At 39.5% G+C, this 20,768-nt stretch overlaps 1 protein-coding gene and 1 long non-coding RNA gene across 2 annotated transcripts; both read left to right on the forward strand.

Moving 5' to 3' along the window:
- Positions 1–7,790: 7,790 nt before the first annotated feature.
- On the forward strand, positions 7,791–9,502 carry LOC122762406. Its single transcript, XR_006358707.1, has 3 exons — positions 7,791–8,148; positions 8,918–8,991; positions 9,412–9,502. It is a non-coding gene; the product is annotated as an uncharacterized LOC122762406 (long non-coding RNA).
- A 7,509-nt stretch (positions 9,503–17,011) lies between these two features.
- On the forward strand, positions 17,012–20,765 carry LOC122762402 (nuclear receptor subfamily 5 group A member 2-like; the record flags this gene model as incomplete). The annotated part of the gene is made up of 6 exons (XM_044017582.1): positions 17,012–17,095; positions 17,515–17,656; positions 18,734–19,302; positions 19,737–19,856; positions 20,176–20,323; positions 20,550–20,765. Coding segments are annotated over exons 1-6 (1,279 nt in total), but the record flags the coding sequence as incomplete, so codon positions are not given.
- Between the last annotated feature and the right edge of the window lie 3 nt (positions 20,766–20,768).

The raw sequence follows: 20,768 nt of genomic DNA on the forward strand, positions 1-20,768 counted from the left end.
TGAAAATGAAAGGTACAGTATGCGGCGTTCTGCTACATGAAGTATAAGTATAAAAACACATAGCAGCGTACTGATGAGCAGAAAGTGATGTGTGTTCTCATCGAGCCTCTGTGGGTCCAGCACATCAGAAATGGTCGACTGTAAATATTCTGTTTGCCATTTTCACAAGACGAGCACATTTGAACACTCTCCTTGTTGGTGCTATTGTTCAACTGAAGGTGATTAGGCTTTAGAATGTTGGAGTCTCATAATGCAGATAATGTTGCAGTTTTATTAATGTTGGGTACAATATTTTCTTCTTTTCAATGGAAATAACAAAGCTAACGCTAGATAATTATGCTACAATATAGTTGCTAGGCTCTAGACACAGACTGAAGTAAATGTATTCAGATTACTTCGACCTTACCTTATCATGTAGGAAGTGTTCACATCTACACAAATATGGCACTTTTCCATCATACAGTTCTACCACTGTTTGGGACATTATTCCAGACCTGCAGTTTCCTGATTAACTTACCGGATAAAGATGTGTTGGGCACATTACATTTAAAAAGTAATTAGTTATAGTTACCAGTTACTCCTCCCAAAATGTTTAGTAACTGAGTTACTGCATTGTAAAAGTAACTCGTCACTATTGTGTTACTTTTTTAATGTTCACGTATGTCAAAGAATAACTGTATGTTCAATTATTTATAATAAAAGTGAATATTAAATATGTTTAATGAATGGAATGGACAGTTGACAGATTGTAGATATCATCATTACTATGTTTCTAATAGTAGAAGAATGAAACACATCAGATATGCTGTACTTCCAGTATAAAAACTTTACCTTACGTTACTCACTGGGCTCGCCATCGTTGCGTGTGTCTCTTGGTTGTTTCTGCCCAATTCTGCCTCTGATTGGCTAACCAGGAATTTAACTCTACCCCAGTCAATCATCATTACTTATGTGGTCCAATAAAAACAGCTACAATGTAATGCACCACATTTTATTATCAGTAACAACATTGTAACGATTGAAACAGTAATTAGTTAGATCACCCCGTTACTGACTAAAATGACGCCGTTAGTAACTCTGTTTGTTTTAACTTCGTTAAATCCATCGCTGCTAATGATACCCATGTCAAGGAAGGGCAACGCTGTGTTTCCACCGTGTGGAATGGTTCGGTTTAGTATATTAAGTTTTTGGGTTTGGGTACGGTATGGTCATGGGCGGAGCTAGACCGGCTCCGCCCATGACAGTCAGCTTTTAAGAGAAACGTCACTCGCTGTTGTGTTGAGACAAACAGCCACAAACCAAGCAGGAAAAAAGAGCTGCTGTGTGTCCTCCGTTGTTGTCTTTTGTTTCTGTCGTTGTCTTGTGTTCCATGTTTGATGCGGCACAGACCACACCCCCCTGACCAAGTAAAGGTACTGTTCTCAAGCCTGACCCAGGGCTTCACCATACCAAACCACACCATTCACTGTTGCATTAGCAGTAGTAACGGGCAGTGGAATAATGTAAACAATGGCTTTGTTGACATTGGTGTGCAGACTCGCTCATGGTGAGACCATGATTTCCTAAGAGGAAACCACAGAAGCTTGAGGGTTCCCATCACTCCATCTTCCTCTGCTCACTGGGAGCATGTTTGACAGCAGCTATTCACCTCGTTCACGTTGATCTGTGGAGATCTGTCTCCAACTGTTTTGGCACATCTATCCACCATCTTGACTTTCATGCAGACAAGTGTTTATGTGTTGTTTAGTATCTACTGTACGTCTGTAGAGGTCAACAGTGTCGTTTCTCGCCAGAGGGCGTTACCTTGGTTGTGTGACTTCAAATTCTATAAGCAGATTAATACCAAAAAGTACCAGTTCAGTCCTTTTGACTGACATAAGACGTGATTACTAAAGTTTCCCAAAATCTTGGATGTCATAACATTCAAAGCAGAAAGGGGTTGATGGGTGAAAAAGAGGAGGAAAAGATTTGATGAAGTCACAGGAATGTGAAGGTTTGAATTTTGCCTGAAGTGTGTTAGCCTAGCCTCTCCATAATCCTGACAGCAGATCTGCTAATTTCTGCTTCACCTCCTTTAACCCAAACCCATGATGAGGCGTCAAAAAGCTGTTGTTTCTTTTATACCTGACTGCTCTTCTCTTTCACCTAAAACATACTGTAAATGTGCGTGAACTGGTATTTCATTGTAAACTTTACATGCTGATATATATATACAAATATGTAGATATAGATAAACATAATCAAGAAACACACTTTCAGACTAATCCATTTGGACGGCCTAAACAAAACTTCATCCCTAACCTCAACTAAAACCAGTTATTGCTCGACAGTAACCTTAACCTAACCACATTTCAAATCTTAGCCATATACTTAACCAGTTCCTCAGAAGGTTTTGCCTCATTAGGTCCAGGTTTTGGTATCCATGAGGACTACTAGTCCTGACACGGTCAGTATTTATGCCAGAAAAGCTCCTAAAGAGGTAACAAATGCAAAAAAGCTATCGTAGTGAGGACACTTATAGACATATTGAGACCATTAGATTTAACCTAACCCTGACATAAGCCCAATTCTAACCCTAAACATAACCCATGACATCATCTGAAATGTAGCCCTTAACCTAACTTTGACCTTAGCATAATTCCAACCATAAACCTGCACAGTCTGCTATAAACACACTATGCAAACACCTCAAATTTAATTTCAATTTCCTTACAGTGTGATTTAGATTTTAGAGCTTAAACATGACGCATGCTGTATTTGGGTCACTGAACGCCACATGCAGCTCACCTATCTCTCAACCTGGCTTCCAGACTGACAGACGGCAACATTATTTACCCCTTCCTCGTCTTTGTACGAGCTGTGAGTGAACATGAGTGGAATAACTTCATTTGTCACGCTCCATCAAAGCTGCTGGCTGAAAGACAAACAACTGCCTTCTTTTGCTAAACAGTTGATCGTAAAAAAGGTGATGTAAACACTCGGCGGCACACAAAGGCAGCGCATGGTTTGAGTTCAGTCAGGTGGAAGATACACTGTGAGACAGATGTCAGGAGTTTTCTGCACGATGAAACCTGCCGCCCAACGACGTTCTGGCCTCAACAACATGGCAAACATTTCCCAGGTGACTCAGAGGACATGAGAAGAGATGTTTACAAAGTTCCTCAATGGCCTTTTAATAGACACATACTGATTATACTAGTTCTAATGATAAATGGACTGCACTTGTCTGGTCTTATTGATAACTCAAAGGTCACTCGTTTACACAGTCATCCACACTCTCATATTGTGTTTGTGTGACAATCCTCTTCACCCTCTCTTCTTGAAGTGTGTATTCAAATGAAGCTAAATATCAAAATGTCCCTGTTACAAGTAAGACGTTTGAATTGGAATACCCCCCTAAAGTAAAGCTGAAGTCATTAACTCATTCAAACTGAGTCCACTATTGAAGGTACACAGTGATTTCAACATGTATTGGTGAAGTTGTGTGTTGCACCTGAAATATCTCTTACACCTCATTTTATTCATGCTTCCAAGCATGAAGGAGAACCTATGGTAGCCTTTAGCTATCATTAAAAGAAAGGTTTTCAGTTTTTCCATTATGGTTCTATGAGAAGAAGACCCGCTCCTGATGTAAGTGGTAAAGGGCTCATTCTGTCATAATAACAAGTCACACATTCAGTCATGTTTTTAGATATAGAAAAATCTCTGTTTCTTCCAATCAGTGGCTGAAGTTTGTCCATTTTATTGCATCCACGTGAGCATGGTGCATAATCCACGGCGTTGGTAAAGGTGAGTGCAACTTTCACTAGAATGTCCAATAAATATGGATATTGACGTGCGACAGGAAAGTGAGAAATAAACATGGGGCTGTTGTTGCCCGGATGTCCATGAGTGACAAAAACCAACTTTAAAACACAAAAAGAGACAGAACAGAGTGCACCAACACACCGACGCACCATTGGTCTCATGAACTTAAATGAAATATGTTCTTCAAGTTAAACTTGTCTTCATGTGAACAAATAACCCAATGAGTTGTTTGAATGGTCTTATTTCATCTGAGTGAAACCAATTTATGTGATTATTTTAGTTTGTCAAGCTAGCAATAATGCTAACATTAGCCATTAGCCATCTGTGGAAACTGGAACACACATCACCCTTGTATGTTATTAATGAGGCAACTGTGACCAATACTGCACAGTATTGGTCTGTAGCTAGACTTTTTCCTGCAGATTTTGGAGGTGCATTGGTAATTTTATTAGGTGAGTCTAGTATACGTGGTTAAAATCCCTGAGTCCGTGCTGCCAGCTCCTGTGTCTCAGGCTGGTTCTTGGTGAAGCAGCGTGCTGTCGGCAATATGTCATTACTTAAATAAATGTTTTAAAAAGTGAAGGTAAGAAATGACATGCACCTCTAGTAAAACAGGTGCTGGATCAATCAAAGTCTTCATAGCTGTGAAAAGGAAGGAAACGATCAGCATACCTGAAAGCTTCCATGTAAAGGAGTTTTACTGCCAGTGATGTTTGGAGCACAAAAGGCTCTTTCTCAGACTGAGGAACTGGCAACATACTGTACATCCTTCAAATGCAGGTGTGCAGGTCTTTTCCCGTAATCCTTTTCAATACCTAAAAAAAACACACTTTGAAAAATCTGAACTTTCAATTGAAGTGCTGCAAGTAAATTAGCCAATGAGAATCATTCAAGAAAAATGGATCCATTTACTTTGAAAACAAATATTCAGGGCTGTCTGTTGCCGTAAACATGAGTGAAGGCAGCTTTCACACACACACACACACACACACACACACACATATCATACAGGATTGTGTGCACATCAAGATCCAATTGCTATCTGATCACAGTCACCCCATGAAGATGAACACATTATGATCCGCTGGTGTGTGTTGGCAGGTCGCGTGCCGTGTCTCGTCTCTTTGTCTGATTGGTTTGAGCTGAACAGTCGATCACAGCAAACTTTCATTTTCATTTTGTAAACACACTCATTTCTCATGGGATGCACCAATCAGCTGGCCTCGTTGCCTCCCAAGACTGTTTCAAATCCCTCTGGAGTGGGTTCCATCATGTGACAGCATTATGGTTTAAGTGATTATACAGGTTTTCTGAAATGTGGGCACTGATGGCACTGATTGAGCTGTGAATACCACCTGCTGTGCCAATAACCAGCCAGGGACTGGCAGTCAAAACATGGCTGCCAGAAGGAAAAAAAACATTTTTAACCACTTAACAAAAGGCTCAGCTTATTAAATCTAGGCCTGCTGTGGTGGAGGCTACATGATCGCAACTTTATATCACCATTAGACACACTTTCCTGCACCAGAGTCCATAGAGAAAATCTATTAAAAGCTGTTTTGCATAGGACAAAATATAGGAGTTGTTAATCAACTGCAGCCTCAACTAATAAGTTCAAATAATTATATTATTCAAAGTATTATTCTGTGTGATTTTCTTTGTTCAGATTTAGATAAGTGACACAAACTTGCCAAATGAGGCAACTCCTGTGTCCCTGTGACCTGAAATCGCTGATTTCTTCTATGGACTTTAGTGTGAGAGAGTGAGTAACCTGTTTGGTTTGGTTTAGGCACAAAAACCCCTTCGAGAAATGGAAACAGTTTCAAGCCCATTAGGAGGAAGTCCTTGTCATCATGTAGCAACAGTTGGTTATGTTTATGGTTAAGTTCAGTGTAGCTTACATAATGTAAACACTGAGAATTCCACAGTTTGACTTCATACCATGTCATACAAAAGCACCCTGAAGAAATCAGGAAGAAATGACTTATATTGTGTCTGAAGCGTACGAGGATGTTGTTTTCCACAGCAGATACTGTTAAGTTCTATTAGTTGAGTATGGAAGGCTCAGTCTCCAGGGCCACTGCGCCGGTCTTTCAGTACATGAGGCCCCTGTGGCATTACTGTGGCCTGTAACTCGGGTTCGTTCCCTAACTTAACGCTGATTTGTTTATTATTTTACAAAAGCGATCATTTGAAGCCAAGGAGTCATTTTAGCTCTGAACTTGCAGTGAAACTTAAACTCCAGCTGCCAGACGTTATTCATGAATATCAACAGGCTCCTGATGACATCAGCAGACCACGGGGAAAAGAGCTGTGCCTGTAAACAGTAAAGATGGCTGACACCTGTCTGCAGTTACATTAGTGGCTCGGCACACACCGTGTACGAGGAGCTTGTCCTTCTGTGACCTGCTGCTCCAGGTGAGTCTGAAAGCTGTTTGTCACCGGCTGGCACTGTGATGCAGAAGGCTGCTGTACACCATGTATTCCTAAGCAACCAGGCACACACTTAAAGCACAAGCTAATGCTGAAATACAAGAGGGCCTATAATAACGACGAGGTGTATACATAATTAATAATTTTAGACAGATGTATGTGAGCTGAGCTGGTGTTGCAGGTCAATTTCAGTTCAGTTGTCAGATGTTATTTAGTTGAAAGAAGTGAAAAAGTCTCACAGTGACGTATGTCTTCATACTCATAGTGAGGTCATCCCGTCATAATTGTGACTTTCTTATGTGTGAGTGGATCGATGGTAAGTACCTGTGATTGATGTGTAATAAAGCCTTTATAACATGTAACCATCCATCCATCCACTTTATGTATTAGTTGGTTTATTATGTGTTTGACTTCTTTGTGTCTTGTTTTTCTGTTCCTTGTTTTCTGTTTTACTTTGAAGTTTTTTCCTTGTGCATACCTTGTTAAGTTGTACTTCCTGTCCTGTCTTCCCTCTTGTGTTTCACCTGTGTTTTATGATCTGTGTGCTCCTCAGTGTCTTTGTCTGTTCATTTTGTTCAGTTTCATCCTGCAGTTTTGTTGTTTGCATGTGCTGTTGTTAGTTTTGTACTGTATATGTTTTCTGGCTTTTTAGTGACATTTTACAGCGGATGGGTCTCAAACCCAGTGGAAGTGCAGACAGGATGTAAAGGCCGGGTTACAGACAGTGGAGTTACAGTGACCTCTGGTGTACAAAATACACAATGAGGCAATAATGTGGTATTTGCCTCGTTTTATGTAAATAATGGTAAACAATACAGAGAAACATAGTCTCCCATTATATTTTATATTTAATCTGTATATCTATCTATCTATATGTATATATATACATATATAGATACCCATGTTCAACTGCTGTTCACATGGAACCCTTCTCCACTTTGGCCTTCCTTGTTCTCGTTTGAATATTTGCTACTACCACCAAGATCTGCACATATATGTATATATATATATACATATACATACATATGTATATGTATATATATACTTCAATAGCACGCGACAGGTCGGAAATTTGATCCAATGCAGACATAACTCCATAAAAAGCCCAACGTACATTCAATATGCCACTCAGCATTACTTGAGTTTAACAATCATTTTTAATACAGCTTTACCAACCATTGTCAGAACTTTAGGCCAATGTGTTGTTATTGTACAGTAAAAATAGAGTTTTCTGCCTTTTTCTGTGAAAAAAAACAAGTAATTTTTTTCGTTTTTGTTAATTTCTGGTTTTATTTTGAAAAACGAATGAACGAATGATACACGGATTTAATATATATAATTATTATTTATTTTATTATTTTTACCTTTAATAGTTCAGATCAACATTTCCATCCACACTCCATACCAGATGGTGGCGGTAATGTACCAAATCGTTGTTTGCCAACCGCCATAAAACCTCAGAAAAGAAGAAGAAGAAGAAGAAACAAAGCGGAGACCGATGATTGGTGACACACAACACACCTGCTCATCTTCACGCAGGTGTTTTTCAATCAGCTGATGAGCGCTGATTGCTTCCTCCTCCTCCTCCTCCTCTTCTTATTTAATCTTCATCCAGCCAACAGTTCCGTGATGTTACTTTGAAGAGAAGCTGCACGAGCCGTGGAAGGAAAGAAACAAAGTGTCGCCGCTTAACTAATGAAACTGTTCCGGGAGGAGGGAACTTGTGGCGGTAATGCACCAACCGCCATGAAACATCAAAAAAGAACGAGGGAAGTTTAAAAAAAGAAGGGAAACAAAAGGAAAACTACCTCGGCGTGACGTCAGACGCCGAAAAGGTGGCCTCGTGGCAGCAAGGCGCTCCAGGGTGGCGTGTTCGGCCTGGTCCAGATTGGTGTCCCGTCCAGAATGGTGAGTAACTTTTGTCAAGTGATCTTAATGGTGCCTCTGTTTACTGAATTATGCTCATAATTAGCTCAATATTCACGCTGTGCCTCATTGTCAGACAGTTCTCTGAATTGGCAGCTGTTTTGTCTGGATACAGCAGTTAAATCATTGGTAGAAACTGATTTCGATTTTCATTAAGCTGTGATTTATTTTTACGTTTGGTCCATAAAATGTTAAATTGTGTTCGCTGTTTCTAAATTAATTTATATTCTTAAATTATTTGGATTCAGTGATTTGCTTAAATAGAGCAAATAAATGAGGAAATATTCACATTTAACAAAATAAAAAAAATCAAACTCAAACACTTAAACCAATCTACTATCAAAATAGACAAAACAAGACTAAAAACAAGTTTAAATGGCTGCTGTGCTATGTTAACTCACTGTTCCGCTCATGGTCATTATTATTATTGAGTTTTTCACTGGGAAGACTTATTGTTTTTTTTATGTTAAATGTTTAAAAACAGATTCAGGGTTATACATGTCTTTTTATAATTCTAAACTTTTAATGTAGTCATTCAAATACAAACTTTTTTGTATTCTCTTCTTTATTGAGGATATTAAGAACACACATAATTACTACTATACTATAAATGTATGTCTGTGTGTGTGTGTGTGTGTGTGTGTGTATGTATATATATATATATATATATATATATATATATATATATATATATATATATATATATATATATGAACACTCTAAACGTTTTTCTTTCTTTCTTTTTTTAAAGGAACAACCTGCTTCCTGCTCACAGAGACCTGGTCTGACGCGCCATATTCAAAAGCCTGAGGCTGTCAAAAAAAGGTGAGTGACACCTTTAGAGATAATTTACTACATCATGATGGCTAATTTTCATAATGTATTTAACTGATGGCAACGTATCATATTAATTTAATCACACATGTATAATATAAGTTTGTTTGTGTTTTTAAAGAGTGTGGCTACTGACATTTCTATACTTGATCTTAAAAGGCATTCCTTAAATCTTAATCAACTTTATTCTACGTCACTTGTGATTATGTTCATTCCTTTGTTTCACTGTTAGAATAGAATGTTTTCACTGAAAGTGAGTGTTTATATCTCAGGCTGGGTGAACCATGTCTGTACCTCCATACAAACACCTGACCTAGTTATTTTACACCTGTAACAGTATGAACTTGAACATGGTCAAGGCTGGAGACTGGACTCAAACATTTGTTTTGTTTGTCTGTTGTTTTTCCACAGATTGATCTTCATGAAGATCGTCAAAGAGTAGGTGTGATGATTTAACTCTGGGTGGCCGCTGTGTCCCCACTCTTTCTTGGCCGCTGTGCCTACATCTCTCTCCATTGTCCAACATGGCCACGTTCTTTCTCTTCTCCTGCTTTCCATCTGTCAGATAGCTGAGGGTTGTACATGGAGCATACGCCACAGGTTGGTTTTGTATGTTCATGTCCACTTTGTTGGATGGTCTGAAATCTGGTCCTTGTTGGTTATATTTTTGTGGAACTGCTGAGCGAGTGGTTTGAAAGAGTGATGGAGTGTTTGAAATTCTCTCTCTCTCTCTAAATGAATGGGTTGTGTGTAACTGAGATGCCGTGATTGAATAGTTAAGATGGTGTGAGAATATGATTATGTTCAGCAGTTCACATTAAAGTAGATCTGGTGTCTTGAAGGGCTTAGATGCTTGATAAGTTATAATGCACTAACATTTCCTTTTTAGGTCCGTCTACAAAGGGTGAGTCCATATTTTTTTATGTCTTCTCTGGGGGAGGGGCTACCTTCTTGGCCTCCATGTGTGCTAGGGTTTGCAGAGTAGGGGAATAAACAAAAGAAAACTTGTGTGTTGTGTTTTTTGAAAGTGAAGGTACTTAGGTGTCGGCGACTGACTTGCTAGTCTGGCTGCTCACAGCTAACTACTGAGTTTACATGCAAAGGTAAGAACACGCCTCTCTATGGAGGCGTTTTTTTGCCCATTAACCTCTTTTTCTTTCCAACTCTTTCTTAAGTCAGTAAGTGACACACAGGCCGCGGGCCATCGCTCTTCCGGCCGCCGTGTCGATCTGTCCTGGCCCTCCTCGTGCCTTTCCTCACTTCTAAAAGGTAAAAAAAAAAATCAACTTGAACTGTTTTCATTAGCACTAAAATATAGTGATGTTGGAGGACCAGATCTTAAATGAGGTTTAAATGGATGTTGGTGTACAGTCAAAGCTAGATGGTAGGAATAAAGTTAATGTTGTGCCTTGTACGCTCTGTCACAAGGTTTAGACTTCTTGGCCGCTGTGCCTTTTTTTTTTTTTTCTCTTTTTTCCAACGTGGCCATTAATCTACCGTTAGCCCTAGAACGTTAAAGTAGATCCTGGTGATCTACAAATATAGTACCTGGCTTTGGATGGCAGCCCTGCCATAGCCTTTGTATGGCCATTACGTCCTTTAATGCAAGTAGGCCATGATCGCTAACTGTGCCCGCGCCTTCGTGACATACTTGTGTTCTTGTACGTGTGGCCTTGCGCGTATAGTCACTTTACATAGGCCAACATGGGTGCCCTCCGCGTCCATGCACAGTAAGTGAACTAACCTGTACTTTTCTTCTAGCATCAGTCAAGAGGAGCACCGACATCCCTGCATGTCCATCCTAATTAGATTGCGTTTTAGTTAGTTTAATTTAAAATGGTATGTGCAGTTTTTCTTTCTTGCTTGGCTGCCGTGCCATTACTGTACCTGCTCTGACCTGAATCTTGATTCTTCATGGCCACTGTGTCATGACTGTACTTGGTCTTGGTGTTCATGCCAGTCTATCATTTCTGATCTGTTTCTCCTACTAAGTTTTCCTGGTTGAGTGTGTGTGTGTGAGTGATGACTGACTTGGACTAACGTTAATCTGACCTTTGGACCAAGACTAACACTAACAATTGACTTTACTGCACCACAAAGGTGAACAAAATTTATGCTGCAAGATTCACACCAATTAGACAACAAGCAAATTCAAATTCTTTCAAAAACAGGTGACATTTTTACCTTTCAGGTAAGTATTAAAGGCCTTTGCCACATGATCTTTGTTAGTAAATCGTGTCCACTCAGTTTATAAAGTTAACTTGCATCTAAACATTTACAATGCCTGACACAATGGCATTACAATAATCAAATTTTTTTGTTTTGCGTTACTGAGTGCAAAGGTCTTTATTTACACACTGATGCATGCCAAGACTGCTGTCATGGCATGTGTCACTGTCTCTCTCACTATTCTGTCTGTCTCTCTCTCGCTGGTCTGTTGGTCCTGTGTGTCTTTCTGTCTGTCTGGTGTGTCTGGTCTTCGTTTTTTCTGTCTAGTTTTTCTAGTCTCTGCCTGTCTCGTGTCTGGTCTCCGCCTGTCTCGTGTCTGGTCTGTGTCTTGTCCGCCTGTCTGTCTGGTATCTCTGTCTTTCTGTGTGTCTCTGTCTTTCTGTTTCTCTCTGTGTCTGTTTGTCCGTCTTGTGTGTCTGGTCTCTGTCAGTCTGTCTTGTGTGTCTGGCCTCTGTCAGTCCGTCTTGTGTGTCTTGGTCTGTCTGTCTTGTGTGTCAGTTCTGTCTGTCCTGTGTGTCAGATTTAGTCAACTTAAATGGATAATTTTAAAATTGATTTGTCTAGATGCGTCTGATTTAGGCAGGAAATTCTGATACCTTGTTTTGAAATGGCTTTAATTTATCTCAGTTATCTTGAATCTCAGGTATCATAGTTGCAACTTGGACTGTTGACAAACGTGGTAGCTGATGAGTCGTGTAGTAAATGCATCAAAGTTTTCTGTAGCTTGTCTAAAGTTCTTTCAAAGTGCTGTAAAAAGGTAGTAATTGATTATGATGAGCTAGACCAGGTCCTTCCTTTATTCTCAACTGGTAATTGCTTTGATAAGATAACTGGTTCCTGATTTGATTACGAAGCTAAACATTTGATTTATATGCAATGTAGTCACATTAGATTGTAGGTGTTATTCAGCCCATGGATAATGTTATGATATACTTTAAATCTGGCATTTGTTGGCACATTTAAGTCTTAAAATTTCCACACTGCCATCAGCCTTTGTAGTCGCTAACTGAAATCGAATTCAATATTAATGCTGACTTGTCTCACTCTGCCAAGTTTATTTCCCTCTAAAGGAGTTGAACCTTTTTGTGTTCATAGTCTTTTTGCGTGTCATGTTGGGAGGCCTCCCAGCAGGGGATTTTTATCTTCCCCTGCAAAACTATGCGTTACTCGCCTTAGGGATGCAGGGCTATCCTGCATAGTTTCTTTCATAAATTAGATTGTAGGTTGCAGGATTAGTGCGCGTTTCTTTTCTTTAGGAGGACACAAACCTGGCAGAGAGACAACTTGGATTATTTAAGTGAAAGTTGCGCCGGATGTTAGAACTTTTTATCTTTCGATACGATGACTTTTATTCTGTGGGCTAAATTCAGACAGAAATCAGACAGAATTTGGCTTCATGTTAAAGACTGTTGTGCAAGTAAGTACCCTCTTGTAGCAGGAGTGAGCAGCTGCAGCTTTTTAATTGGTTATTTGATTTGTTTCTTGGATTGACTTGGTGTCTGGAGCTTTGTGGTTAACAGAGATCATGTAAACGTGTAAACACAAGTGGTCTTTTGCCTCTTATTTGTGAAGCTGGCAGCTGGTTGAAATGATAGGACTTAATGGCTTGCCCAAAGTGGGATTTTTGTCGAGTATAGGTTTAACACCTCACCATACACTAGCTATTTCGGCGAAGTGTCTGTAGTCCATTATTACCCATGACTTTCTTTCAAATTTCACAATTTAGGCAGCTTGTAGAGTCTTTAGGAAGATGCTTAATCCCAATGTCTTGGTTGGTTGCATGAGAAACTTCTATCTCTTAGATGTGTTGGCGAAGTTCCTCCTCTGATTTTTGTAGACTTGCCCTAAAGTTTCTCTCCGCTTTAACTCTTGTTGAGCTATGCATTAAATGATTCCTCCAACTTGTCTCCATATCACTTGTTTTTCTCCCTGCAGACTTCCACCACCCACTGCTGCTGTTGCATCTGCTAAAGGTAGCCGTATCCTGATTCACTGCGTCTTCATGTGTTGGGTAAGAAGTGTCATTAGACTACTAACAATGTAAACACCTTTAAATGCTTGATCTAATTTACCCAAATGGTTCATCAGTTTAGGACAGAAAAAAACATTGAATTTGACGTTGTTGGGGTCAGTAATCTGACCTCTAGATGTTTGGGAAACCATGCAAAAGATCGCAAGCTCTCTGCATGACCCAACAGCATCGATGTTTGAGTTATTTAATTGCTCAATTTTTAAATCAGTCAAGATTTTATGAGCTGGGTCTTCTTCACACAACAGAGAACAAGGTAAAGTCGACTCATAACATGGTAAGGCATTTCGTCCTTCCCCTTCTTCTCTGTGTGTGAGGAAATCTGGCCACGGATCCTGACTGAGTGGCATACCATGACTGTGCAGTTTCCAAAATCAGACAAGGATCCATCTGATTTTGTGACTCGGCCTGTCGTGATATGCATTTATCTTCCTCTGAAACAAAGGATTGGAATGGACAGGTTTGTAGTGTAAATCACATCACACATAGATGGTGAAGCATTTGTTTAAATTGGGGTCGAGCATTTTCAGGCGTCTGCTTTGTCAATACTCTGGTGCCACGTCTTGCTAAACACACGAGAAGTTCTGAATTGTGAAACTGCTGCCTCTTGCAGATGTTACAACAGCAATGGCTGTTGAAAGGCTGCAGGGAGAGAAAAGGAAATCTGAGGACAGGAAAGTGGAATTGATTTCATGCTTAGCAAAATGAGGGTTTCAGCAGAGGACCTTTTTGTGGCGAGGCTACGGAATCAGAAGGAACGTTAGTCTGGGCAACTGTGAGATTTACAGTTTTTCATGGAGCCAACCAAGACATTGAGGTTAGTATCATCTCAAATGGCTGGTGAAGATCGCTTGTAACTGTCAGTGTAGGACAGGAAAGGCAGGTTTAAGTTAGGGAGGGCATCCATCGGTGAGCTCTGACTGGATGTGAGGACCTGTCACACTTGACCAGGTGAGCTACCTGTAGATTTCTCATTTGTTTACTTCTTTTTTTTTCTTTTCTTGTGACTTATCAAATCCTTACTTGTTTTGAAGAGATGAAGGCTGCAGCACATTCCTGGATCGGAGGAGTCTATGTTGGACACCACGACCTGGAGAAGGTCCTGGATGGCTGCGGTGATAGCCCAAGATGAACCGACGCTTCTACGACCGACCTTTTCCACGGGATGTCTTCAGGTACGTTCTTTCAAATGGTACTCAATATGTTTAATCCATATTTACTTAATACTAAAGTGTGCTGACTCTTTTTTTTTTTCCTGTTAGATGTTGGACCCTGCTACGTCACTCTGCCCAGCAGGACATGGTCACCAAGATTTTTTAAATTATTTTTTAAATGGACTTTAACCCCCCGTCCCCACTGACCCACAACTTCACATGACAAAACACTGTACATGTGATGCATCACCACAGTAAAATACAGACACTGCTACTTTCAGCCTGTAATGTTTGACATTGAAAACTTGTATTTATTGCCTTCTTTATAACAAGTAAAACTTTTGTTCTTAACTTTATGGTTGACTTGTATTTTTTCTGTGATGAGTGTTATTTTGACAAGTTAGTGCTTTGAACTTAAAGATTTGGAATTCTTTTAAAACAAATTGCACTGATCTGTTACTGTAGACATGGCACATGACACTGCTCCAAGTGTTTGGTTGATCTAAACCAGAAAACTCAAACCCTATATGGATTTGTACAAGGTTTTAAAAGGAATTTAATAAATTGGACTCTAAAGCAGGGAATGCTACAGTGGATGGTGATGCTGCTACTTGCCCCCATCTCACAACTTCCTTACTTCTAGCCACTAACACTGAATATGGCTAATGCATAAAAATATGCCACTGAACATTTGGACTTCTTTGCTTTAAAATGCCTTCTTTTAACTACAGATGTATTTTTACTATTTTATTTCATCTGGCTTTTCATTTTATCTTTTAATTCTGTCTTTACCATTTTACGCTTAACAGTTTTGTTTTTCTACTATGGAAAGCACTTTGTGGAGTTGTTTTGAAAAGTGCTATTCAAATAGTTATTTGAACAGTGTTGCAGTACCATTAACACCAGCAGCAATATGAGCAGCCACACATGCATTTTAAACTTCCTGTTTAAAATGGCCGACTTCTTGTTGGGTGAAAGGCGTGTTCGTAAACGTGTTCAGGGAAGTTCCCTTGACTCACAAATTTCGTGCAGATGGGACAATGTTAGACTTTACTTCCTGTTTCGAGCGTTCTACTTCCTGTAGGGAGGTCATCTTTTACAGACATGTTCAGGACGGGTCTGGGGTCTCACATACCAAGTTTTAGTTGGATGCAACAATCCCTGTTAGAGCATCATGAAAAACTAAATGTAATTCTGTCTGATTATCTGTACGATAATCTGTGTAAAAAGTAACTCTTTTTTTGTTTATTTTCTGCCACTACCAGGAGGCGCTGTTTTCAAAATGTACAGTTTTTGCATAGACGTCTTTAGCCATGGCCCATCATCAACCATAGCAAGTTTTGTTCAGATCGGACCTCACATCGCGAAGTTATTAGAGTTTCGTTCTCTGCTGCGAAAAATCGAAATTTTTGCCAACTTTGCCGCCCGCGTTCTCGTACACCATGCAACATTTTTACTAACCATAAGCATCGTAAGCTCCTGAACTTGTCCACAGTGACCGCTCCAAGTTTGAAGATGATCACACAAAAGCTCTAGGACAAGTCTGTTCAAATACTATGCGAAATGGCCAAAATCGCCTGCGATTTGGCGTGCAATCCAAGATGGCAGCCTTCCTGTAGGATTCACAGGAAAGTCGTCATTGACTTTTTTGACCGTCCCCACCTAATGAACGTGTGTACCAAGTTTCGTTCATGTACGTTAAACCCGACATCAGATGACCTAACAGGAGTTTTTTGTGTCCGTTTTTAGCTCCGCCCACTTTCATTCCCCGAAACACTAACAGACGTAATTTTTCACCAGGTCTGATGTGGTGTGTTTTGGGTTATGTTCAGGGCCTCAAAAATGCGATTCATTTGGAGGAATAAGAAAAAGAACTCCTTGAGTTTCAATAGGGTTCTACGCACCTTATGCTCGTACCCTCATAACATGATATCACAGTGTTAAAACATTACCAACAATGATGCTGTAATCAGACAATTCAATATTCAGATTGACCATGGAGATCAACCTTCCTCCCCCATCTTCCTGCTGCTCCTCCTCCTCATCATAGTTCGTGACATGAGTCCAGTGTGACTCTGCTGCTTCACAGTTTACGGACCACACTTCTCAGGTAAGAAGCTTCTCATCACATAGAACACAAACTCAGTTGTAAGCTCAGTTGTTTCTGACGCTGAAAGAGGGGAAAAAAAAGGGGAATGTAGAATTAAACGCTTAAGAAAAGGATTTTAGTTTAGGTTTGCCAGTTGGAAATTCTAATTAAAAGGTAGGAAAAAAGTTGTCATTGTTGTAGAACAGCCCATAAAGTGAACTCTGATGTGTTATGTCTTTGTTCATATTGTTTTGTTTGTGTCTTTTTTTCATACATGTTCCCTGTTCTCTCAATTAAGAGAAATTAATTTCAGTTTGCTTATTATATTTCTACATTTTAAATTGTATTATTTTTTACTTTATAGTCGTCTTTATCCAGATTTAATACTGGTTATTCTATATCCTTTACATTTGTCTATCTCTGAACCCTCTAATTGAAATAAAGATTATTACCTCCTTTGTATCAGTTGTGTCACGTTGCTTTGATTCTTTGTCAGGTCAGTTTTACAGAATGGAGTTCCAGGATCCTTGTCCTGTCTGTGGAGACAAAGTCTCTGGATACCACTATGGCCTGCTGACCTGCGAGAGCTGCAAGGTACTTTTAGTTTCTGTTTTTTTATGCATTTATTTAATGAGACAATGCAGTTTAGCATAGTTCCAAGAGTTTAGAGAAATTGCTAATTTGCAACTCCAGTCCCTACAGATGGGCTTTTACATATATATATATATATACATATATATATATATATATACATATATATATATATATATATATATGTATATGTATGTATATGTATATATATATATATGTATATATATATATATATATATGTATATGTATATGTATATATATATATATAGTATATGTATATATATATATGTATATGTATATGTATATGTATATATATATATATATATGTATGTATATATATATATATATATATATATACATGTATATATATATGTATATATATATATGTATATATAAGTCCATCTTCTGTTGAACACTCGCAGGGTTTTTTCAAAAGAACAGTTCGAAACAACAAGAAGTATGTGTGTGCGGTGAACCAGGAGTGCAGCATTGATAAGATTCAGAGGAAACGGTGTCCATTCTGCAGATTCCAAAAGTGTCTTCATGTTGGCATGAGACTGGAAGGTAAGGGTCACATCTATTTATAAATCTATAGTTCCTGTTGTATGTAGTATTTACATGTTTTCTTTGGCAAGATAAAGATGCAAACATATTTTTAACATCTGAAAACGTGTGCTTTGTTCGGTGGCTAAAATCTGCTTTCCTTGTGTCCCCAGCGAAGTATGCCTTAGTATCTTATATCACCACACTTAAACAAACCAAACTATTCTAACTACAGTATATCTAAACTAATCCGAATGGCGTTCATGTGTTGCATTAATAATAATAAGAGATAACATTGGTGAAAAAACAAAACCAACAAACAAAATGAATTTTTGTTTGTTTGAGAAATATTGTTATTATGATTATGATTGTTATTATTATTGTTATATTTGAGAAATATTTTCAACAAAAGTGTATAAATGATGTATTAAGTCAGGGGTGTCAAACTCAAATGACCTATGAGCATCTAGTCTGGAGGCTGGCATAGAGAAAAAAATGTGGAAAAAAATTAACCAGGTGGGCAATATAACCTTAAAATTATAACACAATAGATATTTATGATGATATTTCATTGAATTTCAAAGTTTATGGAATGATGTATACGTTGTAGTTATAACATATTTATGACACATAATGAATCTGTTATATTTGGTAGTGTCAAAAACAGAGAAATAAATTGAAAACTAAGTAATTAATAATGCGGGTAATTGTAAACAAAACACCAAACAAGCTTATATATGTATAATTTGAAGTACATTTAATAATGTGACAATTACAACATAATTTTTAACTATTACTGTTATATAAAATATATTATAGCCAATTTATTAAGTATCATATTCTGTCTATGTTCTATCACCTCACTGTGTTTAAAGGAACAGGAGGTCATTATAACAAGATATTAAGTGGTGGGGCGCATGTTATAGACTGGGAGGCCACATGTGGCCCACGGGCTGCCAGTTTGACACCTCTGTATAAAGTCATTACGATTCACTTACAGACAAATGTCTTGACTTATCTCCTAAATGAGACTCCTTTCGAAAGACTGTAAAGATCAGCTTGACAAACTGCTCAAAACAAATCCACTTTTCTCATCAGCTGTTCGTGCTGATCGAATGCGAGGTGGCAGAAACAAGTTTGGGCCCATGTACAAGCAAGATCGGGCCCTCAAGCAGCAGAGGGAAGCTCTGATTCAAGCTTGTGGATTCAGACCTGAGAGTCGAGCACCTGTGGTCTCCTCAACGCACCAGAATGTCCTCACCTTTGCTCGTGGCCTGTCCCCAGATTCTGTCCTTCAGAGCACCTCACTACCCACAACTCAGAATGCCCTCAGCTGCCCTGGTGCCACCTTCTACCAGCGCGTCGCCTTCTCAAACTCCACAATCAAGACGGAGCACGACAACATCTGTGCAAGTTCAGCAGGGACCTCCAACGACCTGGACAAACTTCACTCACAGGGTCCAATGATGCCTCAGCTCGTGATTGAGTTCTTACTCTGTGATCAAGATGACCTGCAGCTCCAGAGAAGGATCAGCACACACGTCCAGCAGGAGCTGAGGAAACATGTCAACCCCAGCACTTTCAGTCGGATGTGCCTGATGGCTGATCAGACACTGTTCACTCTTGTGGAATGGGCTCGCACATCCATCTTCTTCAAACAACTGAAGGTGAAGTCCCATCTGATGATGTTGATTTTCTGTTATTGCATACTGTACATGGGTTACACTGCGGAGCTGTGGCCAGCACTGTTGCCTCTCGGCAAGATAGTCCAAATCCTGGTTCCACCGCGGGCCTTTCTGTGTGGATTTAGCATGTTCTGCCCTTGAAATCCTGGGTTCTCTCCAGGTACTAACACCTAACCCATGTTGATGAGAAATAAGTCATGCAGTATCTGTTGCTGCCTTTGTTTTATGTCAAAAAACGGCAGTTTCTTATTGGCATAAAGCAGCCGAGGCTTCAAACTCGCAAACTCGTTCTAAAATGAGTGAATCTTTGGATTCCTGGAACATGACACTCTAAGAATATCAGTCTCCTGTTCCTTCTCACTGATCTCCGACATGAAAAAAGCTATTTTCAATCTCTACCTGTTTTCTCTTTCAAGGTGAGTGATCAGATGAAGTTACTGCACAGCTGCTGGAGTGAACTGTTGATTCTGGACATAGTCTCCAGACAGGTCCTCTCTGGCAAAGAAGGCAGTCTGCTCCTCGTCACTGGGCAGGAGGTGAGAGGTTTTTCTCTTTTGTTAGTAGCAGTGTCAAAAAGTCAAACAAAATACACAGACGGATTACACCAATAAATACAAACACAATCTACTTCACTGTGTAGTAAACTACAGACCCCGTAAATAGACAAAAAAGAAATGCAGCAAGCACAATTTTCAAGTCACAGACACTAACAATAACATTAAAACAGCACCATAATCATCTCACATGTAAGAAATAAATAGGCATAGTGACCAATTTGCGTCAGACACAGAAAGTGAAGAAACATGACTGCATATAGTTTTTAATGCACTTGATTGTATTTCTTTTCTGTTTCAGGTGCCACTGTCACTCATAGCTTCTAACACTGGTCCCTCCTTGTCCAGTCTGATCCAGAGAGGACTAGACCTCATTGAGAAACTTCATGTCCAAAAAGTGGACCGCCAGGAGTTTGCCTGTATCAAGTTCCTTATACTTTTTAACCCAGGTTAGTGACAAAGGCTTCTGTGATAAAAGTCCAAATATCTTCTGACACATTTGTACACATGTGAATAAGTCATCGTTTTTGCATTCATGTACAAATTATGACATTACTAAGGAGGCGGGGTCAACAATTCTCTAGTTCCTCCCATCAGGGTATGAGAAGGTTGCAGGAGTTGTTCTGTGTGTGGTGTACATTCACAGGTTGTGGTTTCCTCTTCTGCACTCACCAGATGTGAAAGACCTGGAGGAACATCAGCTCATAGAGAGTGTGCAGGAACAGGCTGAAGGAGCTCTCCGGGAATATACACTCTGCACGTCCTCTCCGTACCTCGGACGCTTCACTAACCTGCTGCTGTGTCTCTCTGAGTTACGCTCGCTCAGCACTCTTGCTGAGAACTACATGTACTGCAGACACCTGAGCGGCGAGGTGCCCTGCAACAACCTGCTCA

This window comes from Solea senegalensis, unplaced genomic scaffold, assembly GCF_019176455.1.
Source record: "Solea senegalensis isolate Sse05_10M unplaced genomic scaffold, IFAPA_SoseM_1 scf7180000015630, whole genome shotgun sequence".
In the NCBI taxonomy this organism is placed as follows: domain Eukaryota; kingdom Metazoa; phylum Chordata; class Actinopteri; order Pleuronectiformes; family Soleidae; genus Solea; species Solea senegalensis.